The 23519-nt window shown below is 54.9% G+C and overlaps 1 protein-coding gene across 1 annotated transcript in view; it reads right to left on the bottom strand.

Moving 5' to 3' along the window:
- The window catches only part of SLC16A2 (solute carrier family 16 member 2), a 35079-nt gene that overhangs the window by 2518 nt on the left and 9042 nt on the right, over positions 1 to 23519 (bottom strand). Inside the window, exons 2-3 of the mRNA XM_075720694.1 lie at positions 4855 to 4999; positions 311 to 773 (exon numbers count right to left, since the gene is read on the bottom strand). Of these exons, the coding sequence (XP_075576809.1) occupies positions 311 to 773; positions 4855 to 4999 (608 nt within the window). The remainder of the gene's footprint in view (positions 1 to 310; positions 774 to 4854; positions 5000 to 23519) is intronic.

The raw sequence follows: 23519 nt of genomic DNA, 5'->3' as shown, positions 1-23519 counted from the left end.
TCCCGCAGAGGGCTTGTCGCTTTGGGAGTGGTTGTGTGACCCTCATGTCCACACCACCTCTGCCCACCCCAAACCCAACAGCCCTCTCCTCTCCTGCTACTGATGCTTGCCCTCGGGATCTTGTCTCCTCCCATCACTATTCCTGTTTACAGGACATGCCTGCAGCAGTTTCTTAGCTTCGAGGCTTTTGGTGGCTCTGTCCCTACCGCCCATCTCCACCTTCCCACCTCCTCCTCGCTTGCACGGAGGAGCCCCTTCACTCTGGGCAAAGGGCCCTCCCTCCCCTTCCAGTCCCAGCCAAGGCTCTTACCAGGTGCATGTAAGGTACGAGATATCCCAGGACAGCAGTAGCGATCCCAAAGGCCCAAATCCGATAAGTCTTTCTCCGGAAAACCCTCAAATTGAAATACTTGCGCGTCTGGGACCAGCACTGCTGCCGCATGCTCCGGCTACCCAGCTTGTCCTGCCCATCGTGCTGAGAGTCACAAGAAGGCGGCAAGATGGGCCGATAGGTCAGGGACAAGAATATCTGGATGAGCATTAAGGCACTGAGTACTTGGAAAGTATGTGCCAGCCCAATGGCCTTCCCGACCACCTTCAGGAAGAACGGGAGCGGCACAGAGATGAGGCAGCTGCCGCCAGCCACAACGCCGTTGGCCAAGCCAAGACGGCGCTTGAAGTAGTGACCAAGGATGACCAGTGAGGGCTGGAAGGCGAAGGAGCTGCCGCAGCCAAAGAGGATCCCATATGTGAAATAACGAACTTCCAGAGACCTAGTGGGGGAAAAAAGCACATTGGGGTGGTTACATTACGTAGGGGTAAGGAAGTCTTCTCCCTCACGGTCCTGCAAAACCTGGAGTCAAGACCCAAGGTCTCGCATACCACAGGTGCTACGCAGACAGTCTGACCCCGAGAGGCTTATTCCCTAGCCAAAGCAAGGATTAGCCTCATTGCACAGCTGGCACGTTAAATCTTCGGGAAAATGAAGTCTTAGCTGGGGAGTGCTTTCTGCAAAGAGGAGAAGACAGCAGCCAACCTGCCCTCCTTGGGAAGCTGACCTAACTTGCATGGTTTTTAAATTACAGCAATCAAGATTTTCTAAGGTAGGCAGGGTGGGCTATTTTTAGCTAGAAATTCATTGTTTTTTCCACTGGAAGGACTAACTGAACACATTCTGCACCCAGTGTTTGAAAGCAAAAGGCACCAACCCTGCTGGTTATTAGGCACTTCGGAAGGGAACACTGCGTTTCAGCCCCAGCTCCAGGCTGATTAATTGAGTTGTTCTTTAAGCTCCTCTGGGAGCTTCAATTAGACAGTTACCAGATCTTATTTGTACCTTACATTGGTGGCTGCACTTGAGGAGGGAGCAAAGTGGCTGCTCTACAGAACAGGTGGAAAGTCCTGAGAGCCCTTGGAAGGAGACATTTCCCAACTGCCAGCCCAGTTTTCCCAAAAGCAGCAGCTCAGAAAGGAGCCTGAAGTTAGGTGGTGCAAATAACCCGTTGTGTTTCTCTCCAGATGAAGGATTTTTTTCTTCATTCCCATGCAATACACTCAGCTGCAAAAGTCTGCACGAAATACTGCACGGGAGGAGAGTGCGATGGAAACCTTTGGGCAGCTCACCGGACAAGCGATGCTGCACAAACGGGGTCTTTACTCCAACACTCAGAACGACTCGTGAAATACTGAGCGCTGCTCTTGAAGCAAGCGAGAAGACAGCAGCCCGGATCTAATGGAGCAGTTTGAAGTTGAGAAAACGCTTACAAGCACATCATTTCTTCCATTACACACTCGTCTCTTTAGTTAGCCAAGCAGAAAGCAGAACGTGCTTGCTGTACCCAATGGCTCAAAGACAAATGACTGTCCTGAAAGGCAATTTCCAGCTACTCCAGAACGAAGCCACATCAGAAACCCTCTCTGGAGGAGCCAGGCAAGCAGCTGGGCTACGCAGGCTGTCTCCGACCTCCCATGCACCAGCACCTGGGTCACACCAGCTTTGGTAGCGCCGCTAAGCTGACGTGTTGGATAAGTGGAGACAAATGCCGCGGTTCCCATCTGCTCCCCGTTGATGCTAAGACACCCCTGCATGAGCAGGGGCTGCTTTCAGCCATGCTTCTTAGCCAGGATTTCGCACCCCGCTGGCTGGGAATCAGCCAGCTGCTCCTCCGGTGGGAAGGGTGGCATCGTCTCCCTCGGATAACGAGGTCTCCCATGGATAATGACATCTCCTGGGACAAGGAGCTCTCCCTCCAACAGCTGCCTCTCACTTACAGCTCACAACGGGAATGGCCCTGCTTCAGCCCCACTGGCAGAGGTTTGGGGAATTTCTCTCTGCAGGAGAAACCGGGCAGAAATTGCAGAGGGGAAGGAGAGGCAGATGAAAAGGGACTCGAACCCCACCACAGAACACTTAATGGTGCAGAAGAGGAGGGCTGGGAGGGCATTGGGGGGGCATATGAAGACAGCCTTGCTGAACTGGCCACCATCTCCCATTCCTCATGCTACAACTTCCCCTTAAAACTGGAGGGAAGGTGAAGTCTTAACACAACCAGGATTTCTCTCTTCTTGAAGGTGCGTAAGATCTGCGGTGGCTTGAGCTGATTACGAGTGCAGGAGACACCCTGGTGCAAGGCAACAAAGCAAGGAAAACCCTCGCCTCGACCCCATCCAGAAAACTTCAGCCTTCCCCAGAGCTCTGCTTTTCACCGTATTTTGTTTATTTAGTGGTTTTCATACAAAACTCCCAGTATTTTGAGGCTAGGAGGCACTGAGTGTGAGCTGGGTGCTGGGGTCCTGCCACGCAGGCTCGGTGGCTGAATGGGTCTTTGGATCAGCTCGGTGCAGCGCTGGGAACCGCTGCTCCTCTGTTTGGACAAAACAAACTCATTGTTGAGAAACCAGGAGATAAAGGGTTGATGAGCCTTGGTCCAGCCCTGCCTGAGCCCACCAAACCCAGGCTGCATCTCCCTTTACAGCAGCAGCTCACAAACAGCAGCTCCCTTTGCACCGGTGCACGGAGCCCAGCCGGCACTGGGTGGGGTCATCTCCAGCTGCGCCTGGGGGAGCTGGCAAGGGGGCCAAAAAAAAAAAAAATAAAAAAGCTTCTCCATTGTTCTGGGTGAGCAGGAGCCGCTGGCTCCGAATTTCGGGACCGGCCTTCGCCATCCAGATGGAGCATTGCCAAATCCCGCAGCCCCGCTGCTCTTCCTCCGGCCCTGGCTCGGCTGCGCCAAAGGCAGCTTCCCTGGCCGCGGTCCAGCTGCGAAGGGGCTCCTTTCACCCTTAAAAGGCAGCCAAAGGAATGTGAACCGAGAGCGAGAAGGCAGGAAATGGGGATTTCAGCTCTGGAGCTCTCCTGGAAATAATATTCTTCTCTGCCTGTGCTGTTTGATTTTCTTTTAAGCCCGACACAACAAGCCACTGGCAGCGATGTGGTCCCAAGAGCTCCTTTTCTTTGCACAAACATTTTACAATGGCGGGGGTGGGGGGAAAGTCCAAGCTTCGTTGATTGAAAGCAAGGTTACATGGGAAGCGCCTGTGATCTGCACTGCCAGGAGCCCGGGCATACCTTCCCTCAGGACCGGCCGACTGCACTTTCTCCAATTACTATTATCGTTTGAAATACAAAGGGGTGGCACCTGCAGAGGAAGTTGCAGAGGGTGGTTTCTTCCACGCCGCTGCCCGAGATGCTTTTAGCATCCCAAGTCCCCTGGCTGCAATCAGCCCCGGTCCCTGAGGCTCAGCAGCTGCCTCCCCGCTCCCAGTGCAATGGGGGTCCCGTAGCTGGGGACTCGGGGACCCATCACACAGCACGTATACGCAGGGAGCCAGGGCTGGGGCGAGCACGAGGGTCTTGTTGACCAGGGTAAAAGGGAGCTGGCGTCCCACTGCCCCGCGCACGCAGGGTGGGCAGGGAGGAGCAAAGCGCAGGCAAGTCACCCTCCAGGAAAATAGTGTGTATTTGCTTTACAAAAACCCGCTTCTTGAAGGATTTTAATTAAAACAATATTGATTTTAACTGAAATCCAACCCAAAGCAATGTTTTTGTTCAGAAAAACCGGGGCAAATGACGCTTTGGAGGGTGTCTCTGCAGTGCTTTTGAGACTCCATTTAACAAGTGCCGCATAAAGGACCCCAGAGGGGACCGCTTTTTGCTCCCACAAAGATGCAAATGTCTTGGGTTGGAAAGATTCTCACATCGAATCAGGTACACCTGCCACCCAAATGCACATCAGCGAGCGCCTGCCAGCAGAAATTCGCGGCATGGGATCAGCCATGGAAAAGGAGGCGCAGCGATCGCCCCGCGCTGCCGCAAACGCCCAAGCCGGTGCGGGAACAGCACAAACTTCTCCAAACCCTGTCTGCGTCTCCCTCCCTGTCTGCCCTGCATGGAACCTCCCTCTTGCCAGGTGTAACCCATCAAATATTATTTTAGGCATTAATTTACTTTCGGTACCAAATGTGAAATTGGTTGCAAAGGAGAACAGTTTTGTCCACGAGCGTCTCTTTGGAGCTGCCCACAAGAGGCGTGCCAACTTCTCGCTGCCTGTTTTCAAGATCAAATGAAGGACCTGAGGGCTGAAATCCCGTAAAATAAATTCCCTCGCTCAGGTAAAAATCACTCTCTTGTTACATAAGGACCAAAGAGCAACCTAGTTCAATTTAGGGAGAAACAGGCTGTGCGCATGTGGGCTGCAACGTGGGCTGTAGGGATGCCAGGAGACCTCTCATCTGGATGGAAACCACCTGCCTTGCCCCAAAAGGCAGCAGCAATGTGTAGGCAGGGCGGGTTGCAGGGAACAGTGAGGGAGAGGAGCTCGCTTGAAAAGCTGGATGGCCCCTCTGCAGCCTTACTTGGTGAAGGAGCTGGAGAGGAGTCCGACGAAGGCGATGGCAGCTCCCGAGGCTGCTGTGGTCCTGCAGCCGATCCGGTCGGTGAAGATGCTGACGATGGGAGAGCAGAAAAAAATCATGCCCATGGCCAAGGAGCCAACCCATGCTAGGGGGAGAGAGAAGAAAGGTGACAGTCAGGGTGGGACATCAAACAGGTGCCAGAAGGACAACAACCAGGGACTGACTCCAGCTTTCAAGTTGGTCTCGGCAGAGAGGCAGCCCCATCACACCGTTAACTAACAGTGCAGCTCATAAATAACCACGTTATCATGGTTACCACCCGCGCTGCCCGCTGGCGTCGCGGCCAAGGTGCAACCTGCAGCGTCTCGCTGTTCACCCGTGTGATGGAGGCATGGCCAGGTTTTCCTTTTATTCCCCTCCGCTGGGTTCATATGTGTCCTAGGGAAGGCACCGAGCTTTCAACGCTTTTTTCTAACGGCTCTTGCTGTGTGGGTAATGACGCCTGTGCTGACGCCGCTTCCAGAGGGAACATCTCCATGGCCAAAAGCCCCCCAAGCTCCTCAGAGAAGCTCTGCTCCCTGGCTTTGGCTATGAAGAGTTTCATATCTTGAATTATAGCTCTGCATTTCCAGGTACCGCACTCATCCCTCACTGCTGCCCACTCCTCAGAGCCAGGACAGCCTCACCTCCCCTCGCCCCACGTCCAGCAGGGATTTCTCCTTGCAGCTGAGCTGATGGGAGACACGCGGGTTGTGCCAGGTTGGATTACATCCCTTGCCCTACCGGGCCATGCCCAGGCGGGACCGTGATCTCACGTCTCCTTCCAACCCACCTCTGGAGAAAACCACTGTCTGTCTGTCTGTCTTTTTTCAGAAACTTTTATTATTTGCAGATTATTTCAGCCCATCGTCTTCTCCCTGCCCTCCACCTTCTCTCTGTAATAGTTTCTGTGACTATTTTGGGGAGGAAAGGCAGGCTTTCAAGAAAAGCAATGTGGTAAGGAAAAAAAACCTCAGTCTACCAGCTCTGAGGAGAAGCAGGAGGTCCCCTTGGCGGGGACGGATGGATGGACAAGGGGCCCCCAGCCCTGCCTGGCACCCAAGCGAGGGGACCTCCTGGAGCACCTCCCAGCTTCAGGCGCTGGCTCCGGGCTGCCGAGCGCGATCCGCCCCACACAGACCCCGGGACATGTGCTCCTTGCTTTTTTTATTCCTTTTTCGGGGTTGGTTTTTTTGCACCTAAACCGAGCGCTCTGCAAACCCTTTTAGCACAGCCCCGCACAATAACAACCCGTCCTTCAAGAGCCGTGAGATTTTCAGAAAATAGCCAGGTCCCTATTAAAAGCAAATCCCGGCTATATAACAGCCTCTCCAACCTCTGCCTTTCAAAAAGGACCACACAAAGAAGCCCTCGCTAGCCTGGGAAGAACTGACCCTTCCAAATTAATTATAAGTTCGCAAGGACCCAATTTACTCCAAAGTCTTCCTTAAGAAGTGCAGAGTGGAGCAATAAAAAGAAAAGCAAGGGCTGCGCGGGAACCTCGTGGGACTCACCGGGCTCTGGTCTTGACACCAGGCGAAACGCAAAAGGGCGAGGGAGAGGGAGAGGACCCCCCTCTCCGGCTGATTTTCTTGGTTATAAACACAAGGCACAGTGTAATGAAAGTCCTTCTAATAGGATTAGGTGGCACGGCTCCAGAGAGCCGTCCAAAACAACTCCAAGAGGGGGTGAGGGGTGGGAGCAAAGCCAAGATGGGAAAGGCTCGTTAAATTGGATAATATACTTCCAGAAATGTTCCTTCTACTCCAGCCAAGGCAGTAAAATGTTAGATGGCCCCGTCATGTTTGAAGTTTGTTATTTTTGGAAATTACTTTAAGAAACGCGGAAATAAAAGCATAAAGCAAAGTATTAAATTTAAAGGGCCAGATTCTGATCTTAATAACCCGGAGATTTACATGCAAATAAGCAATATCAGTCTCTGGCCCCAAAAATGCATACTCACCTGTGGAGATCAAAGCAAACCCGGGGCGAGAGGCTCAGCAACGGGCGCTTAAAAGCTCCTCCAGCTTTGGGTTTGTAAAAAGGAGATATCACTGAATTAAAATCGGTAAACACAAAAAAAAGAGTCCCGTGGCAAATTGCTCTACCTTAGAGAGAAAGGGCTTACCACAAGCAATGAATAAAAATAGACTTGGGGAAGAACATCAAGTTAAAATTAGTAAGAACAATAGCCTCACTTCCAGAGCAGGGTTTTGTCTTCCCAGCGCTTCCCAGCGAAGCCCCGGGAAGCCGGGAGGGCTGGGCGAGCTCCAGCGCTGGAAGGAAACCTCGGCAAAATCTGAGGGCAGGAGAAAGCCACCTCGGCCCCGGCTCCGGTCCCGGTGCGATTCACACCGAAACAGCCCCCGGAGAATGGGTTCCACAATTTACCCTCCCTGTTTTAGCCCCAGCACGACGGCGGTGATCTCCTTTCACCTGGGTCAGGGCAAGGCTGGAGGAAAGCCATGGCAGAAAACCACGGGTTGGGAAAAAATCGGGGTTCAGGTGAAGTGGAGCCCCAAACCTGCCCTCCAGACACAGAGCCGGAGTCCCTGGCTCCGCTCCAGAGGATGAAGGGTTTATTTTTGGCAATCTGAGTAACGCCGTATTGAAGTTTCTCCTGGACTTTCCTGGACGTGAAGGGCAGAGACAGCCATTCCTCCAGTGGAAACCAGATGGGGCTTAACCAGCCTGAGTCAGGGCTTCCCTTCGGCAGCTCCTCAGATGCTGGAGAAGTTACGACTTGATTTAAAGCCCACAGGAAAAAAAAAAAAAGGGGGAATCTTTGCTTCTGATTTCCACAGGGTTTGGATGAGATGGTTAATTCCTAGCCCAGCCACACCTCGCAACCCTCTGTGGCTGATAATCTGGGCGAGATATTGAAAAACACAAAGACAAGCCCCCACAAGAGGCACGAAGCCTTATCAGCCACGTGGTGCGATCAAGCAGATCCTAAAAGAAATGATGGACTGAATCCAGCTGAGGACAGGGCTGGAAGGAGCTCAAAAGCTGTGCAGAATTTGGACAGGAGTTGGGTTAAGACTTGATCAAGTCTCGATAAATCCAACCACCTCCTGGAAGTGCCAGCTGAAGGGGCTGGGTTTGGAGCTGCCATGGTGCAACCCGGCTGGCGATGGCTGAGAAAGGGATGCCTTTACAGAAACACCAAAATCTTCAGAAAGCACTTTTTTAGTTAAAAAAAGACATTTAAAGCACCCTCCTTTTGCGAGGGGGAGTGAAGATGACTTCTGATTTGGGGGCTGGCAATATTCTAATATTCTCATAGAGGTGGCTCAATGCGTGCTGTCCCTCCCCATAGCCACCTCTCCGCTGACCCTGCTTGGCACTGCAAGTTATGCCAAGACCATGTCCCTGCCACCCTGCTCCCACCCGCAGCCCCTCCTGAAGGCAACAACACAGCAGCTGGGCAGCCATGACCCCCCGGGTGCAGGCATCCCATTCCTCGGTGCTTGCTCTGGCAGAGATGGCAGCAGGCTGGGGGACGGCAGCAGCCCGAGCTGCCACCCAAGCCCAGGCCACCTGCAGCCCCAGATTCCTCCAGAGCTGATGGGACCTTCCTGGTGGTCCTGAGAATGCTCTGGGGTACGGGAAGAGCCCAGCATGGGGCTGGTGCCCCTTGGCTGGAGCAGAAAGGTTGACCAAGGAGAGCATCCCACCAGCAGCTCTCTCACAGCGTGATTGCACAGGGGGTAAAGCTCCAGCTAAAGCTCCCCAAATTGCTCCTTCCCACCTTGACTTAACAAAGACAGCCAAACTGTTGGCTCGTGGCAGGTCCAAAGTAACATGGCCTTCAAGACGGACAAGAGAAGACAGTGGCTGAAAATCTCCAAGGGGAACAGTGATGCAGTGGTGTAGGAGATTTTTACACTGAGGGTGGTGAAGCACTGGCACAGGTCGCCCAGAGAGGCAGTGGAGGCCCCATCCCTAGAAACATTCCAGGTCAGGTTGGATGGGGCTCTGAGCAACCTGATCAGGTTAAAGCTGTCCCTGCTCGCTGCAGGGGGCTTGGGCTGGATGGCCTCTAAAGGTCCCTTCCAACCCAAAGTAGTCTATGATTCTACGTGGGTAACACGGCCAAGTTGAGCTGTTCTCCCCAGCACTGCTCACTCTGGGCTTGAGATGGAGTAAAAACCGGGGAGGTGACCCATTTGCCCACCAGCCGTGCACCATCAAGCTGTGCCCATGATGGAGGAGCTCTGGGACCCAGTGTGCCTCGGCCACCACGTCCTCCTGGCAGTGGGTGACACCAGATCAGCTTTCTTTCCAGCGAGACCACCCCAAAAGGATGAAAAGCTCCTTCCTTGCCGGTATTTTCCTGAGCAGAAAATGGTTTCTGAGCGCCGCAGAGCAGAGCAAGGCGGGCGCAGAAGGTGAGAAACAACAGGGGAAAACTTCAGTGCTCTGAGACGCAGATCCAAACCCCCCCGGCCCTGCTATTGAGCTCATTGTTCCAAAACATCATTAAAAAATCATACTGTATAGCACTTGCGGCTGAGCCTATTTGTTCTTTTAAAAATGAATCTTCGGGGAGAGAGAAGGAAGGGACGTCGCTCTCAGACGTGCTTCCCCGCTGACCCAAATACCCTGGGCTGGAGGGATCAAGGACCAGGAGGTGACCTCAGATCCGCTGCTGGAGGAAGTGTCTTCCCTCGCTTCCCGCGGCTTCTCCCGCTCGCGCTGCGCGGCCGGGACAGGGCAGGCGCCGGAGGGGATGGGGACGTGCTGCGGAGGGTCACTTTCCCCCGGCACTTAGCATTGCTCGGAGGAGAGATGGGGCAGCCAAAGGTGATTTGCCTCCATCTGCCCGTCTGTACCACTCCTCCAAGAAATAAGTAATTTCTTGACTTGTCCTTTCTGGGGACAAGGAAGCTCTGCTGGCACGACAAACCTCATCGCACATCTTCAAAGCCCTTCCCAGCCCTACCTGGCTCCCTTTTCGAGTGGCCTGGGAGCCCAAGCAACCTGGTGGCCCTGCCCACACAGACACTGTGGGAAAGCGGATGGCTGTAACCCCTCCTCCGCGGAGCTAATGCATGCTGCCTGGAGCACATCTGCAGTGAAAATGAAGCAGCTGTTTTATCTTGTGTCCTTAAAAAGCAATTTGCGTCATCCTCTTGCTCACTCAAAGTAAAGCCTGGAGTGCTCCCAACGGCTCGGCCCCATGTACTCAACACCCCCCGCAGACCGAGCACATCCCGGGGAGGGTTGGTCAAGGCTTAAATAAAGGCAGATGCAAAGTTACATCTGAGGAAGCCACCGCGATGCACGGCAGGAAAGGAAACTAAGCTAAAGAGCAGCAAACCGAAGCTGAAGAGCAGTAAACCGAAGCTGAGGAGCTGCTGGGCTCCTCTGGACGGGAGGTGGTGGTGCAGGGGCAGCCACTGTGCATCACGTGCAGCTAAAAGCCAGATAAACTCATTAATTGTATAGCAAGCCCTGCTTGGTACCATACCCTAAAGCTTCAGAACAAAGTCCTCCTTTATTAGGTTTGGCTGAATTCTCCCCACTCCCTTCTTTTGAAAACAATTCCAAACCAGCCTGAAAACTGGAATAAATGGAATTATTCAGGGGAATTATTCAAGGCCAGGGTTGACTAAAGACCCTTTCAGTGTCCTGTTCGTGGTGGTATTAGGACAGAGTAAGGAAAAATGTGAATGTTGTAGGAGAAGTGGCAGCTACCATCATGGCGGCATGGTGCCATGACCATGGGTAACGCAACAGCTTCTCAGAGACCAGACCCAGCAAGCGTCCATCCACTCTTTGCCATAGCAGACTTTTTAAAAATCAATTTTTAACTGGTTCAGGAGCACAGGGCACCAGAGCAGAGCAGGCTGGGAACATACTTTGCTTTAATAAAACCACCACATCTCTCCTGATCAGGCCTCTCTGCCTTCCCTCACTCTCAAGGACACAGGGGACATTTAAGAGATGATGCCCAGGCCACCTCCTGTAACCACTAAGCAACAGATATCAGCTTATGTGAGAGAAAAGTCACAATATTAGCTGCCCTGTGGCCACATTAAGTAGAGATGGAGACAAATCTGTGGTTTTGCTTGGCAAGCAGCAGGCGCAGAGTGTTTGCCTGAGGTTTGCGCGCTGAACATCTTGGAGAAACTTGGCCCCAGCCACGTTTTGCATCTTTTCATTCCAAAACCATAAAATTCGACCCCAGTTAGAGCAAAATGGCGTTCGGACTTGTGTCTGAGCTGCATCACGTCCTCCCTGTCCACAGCCTGACTCCTGCTAGGCCTCGGAGGCTCCAGAGCCGGTCCAGAAATGCAAGTTCTTGTGAAATCCATCCAAAAGCAACAAGGCAGCATGTGCTCTGCAGCTGAAACCCCCCCATGTGCCCAGGCCGGATTTTTCTCCCCAGCACTCCCCTCAGCAGGCCAGGAAGGTTTTTCTTCTCCACGTCGCCTTCTGGCTTACAATTTTTGCGAGATGATTCACCTACCGCACACTAAAGTTACCGAACAAATAGGAGCTACGGTCGCAACAACTTCATCTCAACCCAGGCTCCCATCCACCACGTCCCATCCAGACGTCTTTCCATGACCTACACCCTCGAGGAGGCTGGAGACCTTGTTACTCCAACCTCTCCTGATGTTGGGTGACTCCAAGTTGGACCAAGTTTGCCCATGTCCCATCTCCCCAAGTAAGAGCCCGGGGCTGCACGCCTGGAGGGCAGCTCTTGGGGTTCAACCGCTCTTGGGCGAAACCAGCGCCCTAACGCAGCTCCTGCCCAAATGAACTGGCAGAACCTCTTTAGTCCTGGGGGAAAAAAGCACGTCCTGGGGGCGAGCATCCCCTGCTTCAACTGCGCTGTCAAACACCTCACCAGCCCCTGGCTGCGTTTTAATCCAGCAATTTTATGAAAACCAGAAAAGTTCCATTTTAATTGGTGAAAATTCCCTCCTCCCGCTCGCGGAGCGCCAATCTGTAATTAGCCTTTCATGTAAAACGATGTTTATTCCTGACGGAGTTTATCTTGGCACAAACAGGCGCTCTGAAATGTGCACACATTTGAAGACTCAAACCCTGCATTTAATTCTCTATCTGCTTGTTAATCCTCATTGTTCCCAAGCCCCTTTTCAAAACACACCCACGGGGAGAAGAAAGTTTTTTTTTTTATATATATATATATATATATATATAAAAAAAAACCTTCCAGCGTCAGGAACACCAGCAGCGAGCACAGCACCGCAGGCACCAGCCCAGGGTCCAGCTGCCCCCACAGCTCCCGGCTCTCACCCAAACACATGGTGCCATACCCAGGAGGCCTTCCTCCGGATTTTTTCCATCTTTCCTTTTTTTTTTTAATGCCATTTTTCTCCCCAGCTGTGATGCCCCTCGGATGTCCCCCCTGCAATGCAGGCACTTGCCCAAAGGACAGGAGCCCCCCAAATAAATGTATTTGGCAGCTCTGCAGTGGGAGGGTGGGGAAAGCACGGTGGGGAAACGACCAACAACCCCCAGCCCCATTTTGGAGAACTAACTCTCAGCAAGGCAAGCAGATGGGGGCCAGACCCCAAGTTTCATGATTCTTGGGCTTAATGTGGAGCAATTTGGGATTTACACGCTCCTGGCACGCAGCAGCCACATCTCCTAGCGTAGCAGCTTGGGGCTGGACCAGGACCAGGGAGGCCCCCAGGGACCTCCCAGCTGGGACTGGGTGGCCGAAGCGGACCAGGTCCTTCCCCCCCAAGCGCAGACGGCAGCACAGGGCCCATGGGGGTCAGTGGGAAGAGTGGGGGGCTCCCGAGCGGCTGCCAGCGGCTGCTGCAGGTTGCCCTGCTCTGGGTGACCGCATTGCTTCCAACAGGGCAATAAACACAATATCTACTTTATAAAATGAAAGGGAGAGTAAAGGGTCAGGGTTAGAGTCAGGGTCAGGATTAGGATTTGAGTTAGGGTCAGGGTTAGGGTTTGGGTCAGGGTCAAGATTAGAGTCAGGGCCAGGGCCAGGATTTGGGTTAGGGTCAGGGTTAGGGCCAGGATTTGGGTTAGGGTCAGGGTCAGGGTCAGGGTTAGGGGGCCCGGCTCTCCCCAGCCCAACGCATCCTGGCAGGTTGGGGTTTCCTCCCGGCCCCATGTGCTGGCTCCTCACCCTCTGTTTTTGGGGAAACAGTTCCCGTTGCTGGAGCCAGGCAGGTCCTGGAACCGACGGCAATGATTAACTCCAGCAGGACAGCGTGGGTCAGCCGTGGCCCCGGATGCCAGCTGCTGCACGTCTGAAATTTTAACCCTTTGGAAAAGCCGTGACCTGACCAAACTTCACTGGGCTTTGACTATGATTAACCTCCTCCAGCCACTTGTACAAGCGCACGAAGCGCTCGCTTGGGAACAGCTCAGCGCTCACGCCCTGCCACGGCCATCCTCCCATCCCCGACAGGGCGGTGGGGACACCCTTCCTCTTCCCAGCCCAAAAACGTGTCATCTCTGAACCCCCACCATGGCTGCTTCTTGTAACTGGCAGACTTGTACTGATAACCAGTTCCTGCAGCACACAGACAACTGGGAGGGCAGTGCAGCTGGGGGGCAGGGGTGGAGGAGCTTCAGGAATTCGCCTCACCGCTTTACCCTCCCTTTGGAGACCACCAGCACCAAGACACCGCTCTGCCAGACGTGATCATCCACCCAAGGCAAAAACCACCAGGTTTGCAAACAGGGCAGGGAGGATGCGAGGGGGTGGGCGCCTGCGAGGACAGGAGCCGTGTGAGGGGCAGCCTGCCAGCCCCTCCCAGCCTGGCACCAGCACCAAGACTGGGCCAGCAGTGCTGGGGCATACGCCTGGCCAGTGCTGGCCACCGCTTCCCAGCCTGGACCCAGATGAGCGCTGCCACTTTTGGGGAGGACACCTGAAACCCCAAAAGGGCAAGAGGGCAACTCTGGGGGTACCTCGCCCCCTGCCCCACGCTCACCTGCGCCCCAGCACCCTGCCAGCCGTCCCACGCATGTGACTGGTACGGCATTTCCCTGGCTCGGAGCAGCTCGGCCGGCTTTGTGATACGCTGCCGGCACGCAGAGGTCGTGGCTCCTGGCCAGCGCACATCAGAGCAGACGGCAAAGCAGCGCCGCAGCTCGTGGGCCGGGCCGAGGGGGCAATGCCAACGGGGCATTCTATGCCACGGCCAGCGGTTCATCTCCCAGCCAGGCACAGCACCCATGTGCATCCCTACGGGTGCCTATGCCCAGCACAAACCCACCACCGCAGCTGGCATCGCATCTCTGTCTACACGGCGATATTATACCCAAGGCACGGCTGCACGACCCCAAAAATCCCCAACGTCACTCTGGGGTGAAAGCACCTGGGGCATCCCAACCCCTCGACGCCTTGGGGAGAAGACGGGAGGGCTCCTGGCCCTCAATGGGAGGCAGGTTGGGTACCCCTCCCGAAACGCGGCTGGTGGCCCAAGACTGCTCCATCCCTTGCGAAATCAGCGGGCACTTTGTGTCTCCTCTCCCCGCCGGCAGCAAACCCCGCCTGGGCTGCGTTTGGGAACCCTCCGCCTTCTGCAGGGAGGCTGGGGTGAGAAAGGATGCTTTTTTCCAAGCTGGAAGAGACAGAAAAGTTTCCCTCTTTGCCAAATTTCTCCCAAGCCATCTTCTGTTTCCCATTAATGGAGAGAAGAAACCCTCCAGCCCGGGTCCATGCTCCTCCCATGCAACTCCCATGGGCGCCTGTCAACATCCCAGTCAAAAAGAAGAATTAATCCCACCCAACCTGGCTGGCCGCGATGCAGGGGCCCGCAGAGCGAGGACCGGTGGTGGGTGGAAAACAACCCCCCTGCTCTGCTCTTACATCTTCCCCATGGAAACTTTTTAACTCCAGTTGCTGGCAGGAGCCGGGCTGATCCCAGCTGAATTCCTTCCACTTACCAGCAAATAAATAGCAGTTAAATGGAGGAAAAGAGAAAAACACCCTTTTTTTTTTTTGAAGGGAAAACAAAAAGGCCAGGGAGAATAAATGGAGGCAAAATGTTGGGCTGGTCACAGGATAATGAAGATCTTTTTCCCCTCCTGGTTGGGTACTTGACAGCCTTCCCTTTCAGTTAATTAAGGGATACTCAGAAAGAAAAATAATTCCAGCCCTTTGCCAGTCCTGACCATGAAGGGGAGAGTCACAGTGTGCTTGAGACCAAAACCAGGAGCCCTGGCCACAGCTCCTCCACCTGGCCCAGACACTTAAACCACCATTTTTCAGGCAAATAGGTGCCTTTGCAGGACATCTACGATCTCCTCCCAGCCCTAGCAGACTTCTGCCCAGCCTTTTCTCCAAACTCTCCGGTGATGGGCATCTCCAACCTTCCCTAGACATGGGCTGGTCTTCTTGCACTCCCAAGTCTTTCTCCCAACCAACACCTTCCTTGCTGCAAAATTTCAAAGCATCACTTTGCAACCTGTCCCTCACCGGACAGAGAGAACGGCTTATTACCTTTTTTTTTTTTTTGCAACTTTTTAGGGAGCTGAAGGCAGATGCACCTGCCCTCCTCTAGCAGGAACAACCCCAGCCTGGGCTTCAGCACCGCACATCGCTCGCCCTCCTCTCCTCCACGTCTCCCAGTTGACCCAACCCTTTCCCGGTGCGTGGTGCTCAGCGGAGACACCTTCCCATGTCCCTGCTGGGCACTGCCTAATAATTAATTGCCCTTTGCCCTTCCCCTCCGGCACCATGCGGTGCTTGGCTCTTGTCTCATCGCACCCCGACGGTCTGTAAAGGCACCTCCCCAAAAAACCCACCCCACGGGAGCCCCACAGGGAGGGACGGCTCCTGCCACCCCCCCGGCGGCTGCGTCACCCCCGGCCCCGTGTCAGGGTGCCCCCGCCACGGCCCACAGCCACCTGCTGTCTTTTGAACCCCGAAGGCTGTTTGACGCTTCGGAGAGCGCGGCTGTGCCCCGGCCGGGCGCGGGCGCTGTGGGGAGGGCAGGGACCTGCTGGCAGCCTTCCTCCAGCGGGATGGGGACCGGGATGGCGTGGGAAGAGCCAAATCCCCCAAGTGCCCATCGGCCAAGGCTGGGGCACCCGAGGATGAGCGAGGTTGGAAGAAAGCATCCCTTGCCTTCCTCCCAGCGGCACCCGCACGCACTACCGGCGCTGCTGGCTCTGCCCCGCTGCATTGCAGCATCCTCCCCCCCAATCACCCCCGGCCCGTAACCACCCCACGGACCCCCCCCCAAGCTCCGGAGGAAAAAAATGCTACGGCAACCTCAGCCTGAACCCCCTTGGGGCAAGCGCCCCAAAATAGAGAGTGCCGGGGCGGCAGCAATGCCTGCCCCGCGGCACCCGAGCAGAGCCGCCCGCCGGAATATTATCAAAATATTTCAGTTATGTTACTTATTTGCTTACACCCAACCAGGCCCCAATTTCCCCGAAGACAAAGTCCGCCCAATACCAGACTACATACAGAGCTAGAAATATGAAAGGGAAAATCTAGGCGGCAGCAGCGGCTGCTGCGGGCGCTTTCCGGAGGGAGGCCCCTCTCCAGGCTGCGCCAGTCGGCTTTTAAAGTTGTTTTGCCCCCAAGCTTCCTTCACAAAGGAGGTAAAGCCTCCCTGCGATGGCCTCTTCCACCTGGGCTCTCCCACCACGCCGGCGGCTCCCCGGGCCCGTGCCGGTGCTCAGCCCCAGCCCAAACCCCTCTGCGGCACGAGGGACGGCGCGAGGCGATGACTGCCTGCAGCGGGTGATCCATCGGGCAGCCTCCTCCGTTGAGCGGGTATCTTGAGAAATCAACGTAAATGAAGAAAAGCTGTTTGTAAGCAGGTTGAGCCGAGCCCTCGAGGGGGCACACAGCCAGGGCAGCATCCCAGGCTGCCCCAGCCGTGTCCGTGCGGCAAAACGGCTCCATAGTGGAAGATCTGGGCTCTTCTCCCAATGGCCATCAGGAAATTATTTCCTCCTCCGGTGCTGGACAGTTTCCCCTGGGTCTCCAGCACGGAGACACTAACGCCTCTGGATAGTGCTCCTGAAGCCTACTGATGGGGAAAAAAATCCCCGAAGGATGCAAGGTTTGCGTATCATCATTAAACCAAATACCCGGAGGCCAAAAGAGGGGTAAGATATCCATGTGATTTTAATCTCTTGGAGTTTCCTTACATTAAAGCACACATTTGAGAACACCTGGATATCTCAGAAAAATAGACCATGCTGTAATTAAGCAAATCCGATCGCTAAAGGAAACTGAAGAACAGCAATATTTTATTTTATTCCTTTTTCTTTTTTTTTTTTCTCCCCCAACAAGAAACAGGTTATACCCCTTTGCCAGTGGGCTGTTACTTTTGGCTGACCTGCTCTCATTTGAAAGTTTTTCAGACGCCGGGTGGCTTCAGCGGCTGCCCCGCGGTGCGGGGAAGAGCCAGCCCTGCCCTTTGATGCTTCAGGCGGGTGGAGAAAAGCCACGGCCGAGGCGTCGGGGCTTCCTGCGTGGGATGGTACCCAGCCCCGCGTTTCCCATTAGCATCCCGGGAACCCAGCCCCGAACCCTCCAGCTCCTGCCGATGCATGGGGATCCGTAAATACATATACACACACACGCATATACATATATGTGCATATATATGCCTGCGCGCATCTATGTATATACACACACATATACATATATATTAAAAAAGCAACCCCCCGAGGGCTTTAGCCCACACGACGGCTGCGGGCAGAGCCGCGCCGTGGCTGCTCCGGAGCCGTGCAATGTTTAACGAGACTGAGGGGAACTGGGGACAGCCCCGACCATTTAAAGTGCCTCGGCAGCAAAGTGCTTCGAAGCCCGGTGAACCATTAATGCACTTCCCCGGAGAAATGCCTTCGCTTTTTGCTGCATCAAGAGCTTTGGTATCGGAATAAATAACAGGGCAGGTTAATGAAGGTTTCTATCGGTTACCGGGTAAGTTTTGGTCCTCCTGCGATTCAGGTTTAAGCGCCATACGTCCTACCTCCGTGGCTAGGGAGCCTCCTCTCCCTCCCCACGGAAATACTGCATTTTGGGGTAGGGGCAGGCATCAAAGCTACCCTGTTTCTGCAGATGCGAGGCATGGGGTTGCTGTAGGTAACACACGCCGCAGTCCCCGGGCTTGTTTCCAAGCGGCTGAGTTCCAGTTTCTCCCATGAAGCCCACCCACGCCCAGGGGCGAAGGGAAGGGCAGGGGAGAGCCGAAGCCTCGCAGGATTTTGGGGTAAGGAGGGACGCGAGGGGCCACGGGCAGCCCCGGGATGCAAAGCCCCGAGTGTGGGGTGGATCGAACCCCACCGCTCGCCCCAGCACCGGACCGTGAAGATCTGCTGGAGGGCACCAGCCCACCAGCCGCTCCCTGACAGCGCTGGGGACGGTCTGGTTACTGAAGCACCATCAGATTGCTCAGGAAGGGCTCAGCCTCTGCAACGACTCCGACACGGGGCTCTCCCTTCCCAAGCTCTGCCTGGCCGTCGTGAGCTGGTGCACACGCGTGGCGGTGGCATTACGGATGGGCAGAGCGGGGCAGGGGTGCCGAACGCCACCGCGGCGCCAAGTGTGTGTGCCAGCAACGAAGGAAAGACCGGGGTAAAGCTGCACCACGGGGTCTGCAGCCACGGGGCCGAGCGGAGGCAGCCCACAGCTCGCTGCTGCCCACGTACCCCTTCCCCAGGTCCCTGCCCCAGGCAGGAAGGGTTCCCAAATCCCAACTGCTACAGCCAAGTTGCGGCAAAATGTCATAGAGTCATCGAATCGTTTAGGTTGGACAAGACCTTTAAGATCATCCAGTCCAACCATTAACCCAACACTGCCAAGTCCACCACTAAACCAGTTAAGGGGAGAGTAGCAACCCCACGCCTCCCGGCTTGGTGGCTGGATCATTTCTAATGAAAGTAAAAACCAGGAATCATTAAGGTTGGAAAGGACCTCTAAGATCATCAGTCAAGTCATCAACCCAACACCCCCATGCCCACTAAACCATGTCCCCAAGTGCCACCTCTGCCCGTTTTTTGAACCTCTCCAGGGATGGGGACCCCCCCACCTCTCTGGGCAGCCTGTTCCAATGCTTGACTCCCCTTTCCGAGAAGAAATTTTTCCTAATATCCAACCTAAACCTCCCCTGGCGCAGCTTGAGCCCATTTCCTCTTGTCTCAAACCCTTTCTGCTGGCCAAGGAGCAACCGTGAACCGGGGCCACCTGAGGACTGGAGCAGCAAACACAGCCAAGCCACGCTCCCTGGCTGCAGCTGAGCAGCGACCGCAGGCGACCTGAAGCTGAAATTCCTGCCCGCCGCCCCGAAAAAATCTGTGCTGCGGCACTGACCAAGGCCAGAGGCACTAGAACAGTGGAAAGCACAGGATGCAGAGCCCCGTTTGCATCCGCCGCTTGGTTTAACCCGGCCACAAAGCTTCAGTGTGTGGAGGAGTCAGGAGGTGCATGGAGGTGTAAGGGAATGGGGTGATGGAGAAGCCGAACCCCCTCCCCAGCCGGGGCTCGGGGGGCTCCCACGATGCTGCCAATCCTGCCAGGCACTGAGACGGCGGCTGCGGGCCGGCTGGGGATCACGCGGCGTTTGCAGAGCCGGGGAGAGGCTCGCTTCTGTCTCGATTGCTCATGAAACTAATACCAGCTGCTTCTCACTTAACCAGTCTGACCATCGGGCTGAGCCAAAACTGATTCATTCATAAGAAAATGGGGAAGGAGATTGAGTCGTCAGCAGCCCTGACTAATGGGGAAACCAGCCAACTACCTGCAGCTTGCACACCAGCCCTGGCATCCTGCTTTTTCAGCTCTTCATCATCTTCCCAATTTCAAATGCTCAGACGAAGCCTGAGCTTTTGCCCTGGCACAGCCGGGTGGCGGGTGGCCTGAGCGATAAAGAAAGGGCTGATAAAGAAAGGGCTATCTGCTGCAAAAAGTGCCGGCGCGGGGCCAGTGGGCCAACATCACCTGGCAATGCCTGATGCTTTGCAATAGCCGATTCCTGCCTTGGAAGCAGAGGAAATATTAAAAACCCTAAAGACAGTGCTTTTCATGCTGCTCTGCCTGCCATCATCTTCCCAACAGCTTTTGGGGGTGGGTTTTTTTTTTTCCTCCTCCTTCCCTCTTCATCCCACAAGAAAAATCTAAGCAGCCGCCTTCATCGCACAGAAACGCCCTCCGCCACCGCGCTGTAAAAACTGCTTTCTGCTTTTTTCTGCAGCATGTTTTATTTTATGAGGCCAGTGGGGCACAAACCGTGGCAGGGGGAGGATGCAGATGGGGTGGGTGGGAAACCTGGGGTCAGGAGGATGTTGTCCCAAGAGAGGGAAATAAGCTCCAAAATCCAGACTGGGGCTAATCTTATCGCCGGGTGTAGTTTAGGATGGGCCAGCGAGGGTTAACAGCCAGCTACAGAGGTCAAATCAGGACCTGAAGTACCTCCACTCCCGTTCACGCTTTTGTTTGATGAACTGAAGCAGGGCAGAGTTTAATAGCTTAATAAAAAAAAAAAAAAAAAAAAAATCTGCCACGATTTCTTAGCTTTGGGCAACACATTTGATTTTATATGAATCTCCCTTACTAAAGGCCTTCTCCCAAAATGCAGATCCCAAGGGCCAGGCTCTCCCACATAAAAGCCTGTGACACCATCCCTTGTCCCTGAGCTTTTATCACCCTACCCCGCAGACGTCAGGACAAACACGGCAAAACTTCAGTCGTTGGTGAGAAACCCACCCTGCGCCAATACGGATCCCGAAAATCCCCATTTACAAGGCAGAAAGCCCCCAGCCAGGCCAGTCTGGGCAGGGAAATGCCCCAAATCCCGACACCGGGAGCGCACAGCCACCTTGACGGCCGCAGGGTTCCATGGGGACAGCGGAAAACCGGGACCCCGCGAGTCGGAGACAAGCAGAGCTCCGGGTATCGGCGCCGATGCCCCGCTCTCCTCTCCCACACCAGCCCCAGCAGGCTGGGAAAGAGTTGCCAAATATGAAATTTTCCTTTTCCCATCTCGGCACAGGGGCACCAGTCGAGCATTTCACACGTGACACCGAGATCGGAAAAGCCTTGTGCAAGGGCTTTAGGATGCACGACCCTCGCTCCCGAGGGCGTCCGGCTACCCGGCACTAGCCCGATGCCCACGTGCAGCGGCGAGCACGCACCCCGCAACCTGCCAAGCGGGACAGGAAAAACCTGCAAGGGATGGAAACCACATTCCCAAGGTGCAAGGGAGAAGCCGTCTAGAAAATGGTCGACAACATCTCTGTCGGTCCTCACCCCTTCCCCTCCCAGGCTGGTTTCTCACCGACGGCGGGTGAGCTTCCCTGGCATCGGGGCGGTCGGCACGGTTTTTATTTGATGCTGAATTTCCCCGCAGGCAGGTGACGCGGTGGGGTACGGGCAGGAGGAGCCCTGCAAAGACCTCACACCTCCAGCAGCGCCGAGGCCCCGCCAGGTTTATTTTTGAAAAAAGGGAAAAAAAAAAAACCAACCAACATCACCGATACTCACCCCTTGGCAACATCCTATCTCAATAACACTCTGCTATTATTATACACTGCAATTAAGCGATAAAGCTATAATTGCCTTATCTGATGGACCGGGGCACGGCAGCGAGGCAGGAGCTGGCCTCTGCACCCCTGTCCCGCTGGCAGGCAGGGGCAGGTTGGGTTTACGGCGTGGACGGCATCATGCCGAGCATTTTAAAGCCACCCTGTCCAAAAGCATCCTCCTGCTGGGCGGACAGACGGACAGACAGGACCCTACAGCAGCACTGGGTTTCCCTGCCCCGAACCTGGGTCAGCAGCATCACCCCCGTGCCTGCGCGCTGCCCCGCGTCCACCCCCGCAGAGCTCGGGGGGTACCCAGGGACGGCGCTGGTGGCCTCCGCTGACGGTCGGCTCCGGCCAGGATGGAAGCACGTGGAAAAAAAGGGGCAGCTTTTAACCCACTCTTCCTGCGGGAAGGTAGGAGCCAAGGTTGAGGGACCAAAGTGCAAAAACCACATCACCAGCTGCTCCCCAGCCCTCCCCGCATCTCTGTTTTCAGCATCCCGGGGAGCAACCCACGGCCACGCAACTGGGAGAGCCCGGCAGCTGCCGGGGCACTTTGAGAGCAGCCCTTCAGCACAGGATTCGGCAGGCTCAGCCGTACCAGCCGGATCGGTGCGCTGGTTTTAGAGGAGGTGGCCCCAGTTCCCCAGCCCGGCGTCTTAAGTGCGCTGCGCAAAGCCGTACCCAGCAGCTCTCAGGCCATAATGAGTCCAGTTTGGTATTTTCATCCACGCATTTGTTGCTTCTGAAAGAGCTCTGATGGGCCGTGGCATCCTTTACCAACAAGATCAGCCCTGATTTCATTTGGTTTTTTGAGCGTGGTGTCCCCTGAATCCTGCTTCTTGCCATTTTTTCCCAAGTCTTTTTAGTATTTGACCTCAGCGCCGCTCCTGACCCTGCCAGATTTCGGCAGAGCGGTATTCACCGGCCTTAGGAAAGGAAAAGAAAGCCCTCCAAAATCCCACCCGCATGACCGTTTCCCAAATACGCCCCAATCCGCCCGGCCGGCGAAGCCACCCGCACCCCCGGCCCAGCCCAGAGGCCACGGTGAGGGGCGCCGGGGCCCCGCCGTGCCTGTGCCCCCCTCCCGGGGCGAGCGGGCTCCCGCCCGGGCGCAGCCACAAGAAAGGCCGATGCAAATCGCATCGTTAGCATTCTTTCCGTTTTAATAACCCAAGGTGTTACCAGCAACAGTGTTACTGATTTTTATCTCCGCAGCGCCTTTCAAGAGCTCCAATTTGTTTTTCTTGGAGATCTCATTTTGTTTTATTAAAGCTGACACCGAAGAGGGAAAGGAGACGTTCTGGGCCCAGAACAAAAATATCCTGTTTAAATACCCCGTATTATTTTCTTGGAAACACTTCTCCTTTGACTTTAATTAAGCTCTCCGCGGGCTCGCGAGCTTGGCGTGCTTGGCTTTCAGGCGAGTTTAATCCCAGACAAGCTCCCCCCTGCCCCCACTGCTCCCCGCTTCCATTGCTTACACAAACCTTAAGAAATAAACTGGGTTTTGCTAAAATACATGCATTAATAGCTGGCCCGCCATCAAGAACGTCTTGATGTCGCCTCTTTGCCACCGGCTGGCCACGGAGCAAGCGCACGGCCCCAGCCGCCCTGCTCGCTTCGCCGATAGACCCAAAAAGCAGCTTTTCTTTTTTTTTTTTTTTTTTTTATTCTTTTCTGCTGTTGCAACGCTGGGTATGGAAATGGGAGATCCATCTCTAGCGCCTGGCCGTGCCCCAAAGCCACCCCGGCTATTAAAGGAGGCAAGGTTGCCCACAAGCCCGGCTCCGGTGGCCACAGTGCCGCTGCCGAACCTTGTGCAATCGCGCCGGGTGCTGCCGTAATATCAGTAATTACCCCCCCATGGTAGAAGCGCTTTAGGATGATTGCAAAGTTAAACACTCCAAAAGTTGGGAAATCCCAGGAAGGAGCTTGTCTGGGCATCATCTGGTGCATACCCATTATGTAATTACCGTCAATCTTTAATCACAGATGATTTTTTTTTCCCATCGGACCCGATTCAGCTGGGGCACTGGAGGCACAACGCTCACGTTAAGCAGCTGACATTCGATTCGATTTCCACCTCGGCGGGCTCCAACTTTAGGAAGCGAGCTCCCGCTGCT

The sequence above is a fragment of the Pelecanus crispus genome, chromosome 13, assembly GCF_030463565.1.
Source record: "Pelecanus crispus isolate bPelCri1 chromosome 13, bPelCri1.pri, whole genome shotgun sequence".
In the NCBI taxonomy this organism is placed as follows: Eukaryota; Metazoa; Chordata; class Aves; order Pelecaniformes; family Pelecanidae; genus Pelecanus; species Pelecanus crispus.
This window is presented reverse-complemented; position numbering and strand designations above follow the sequence as displayed.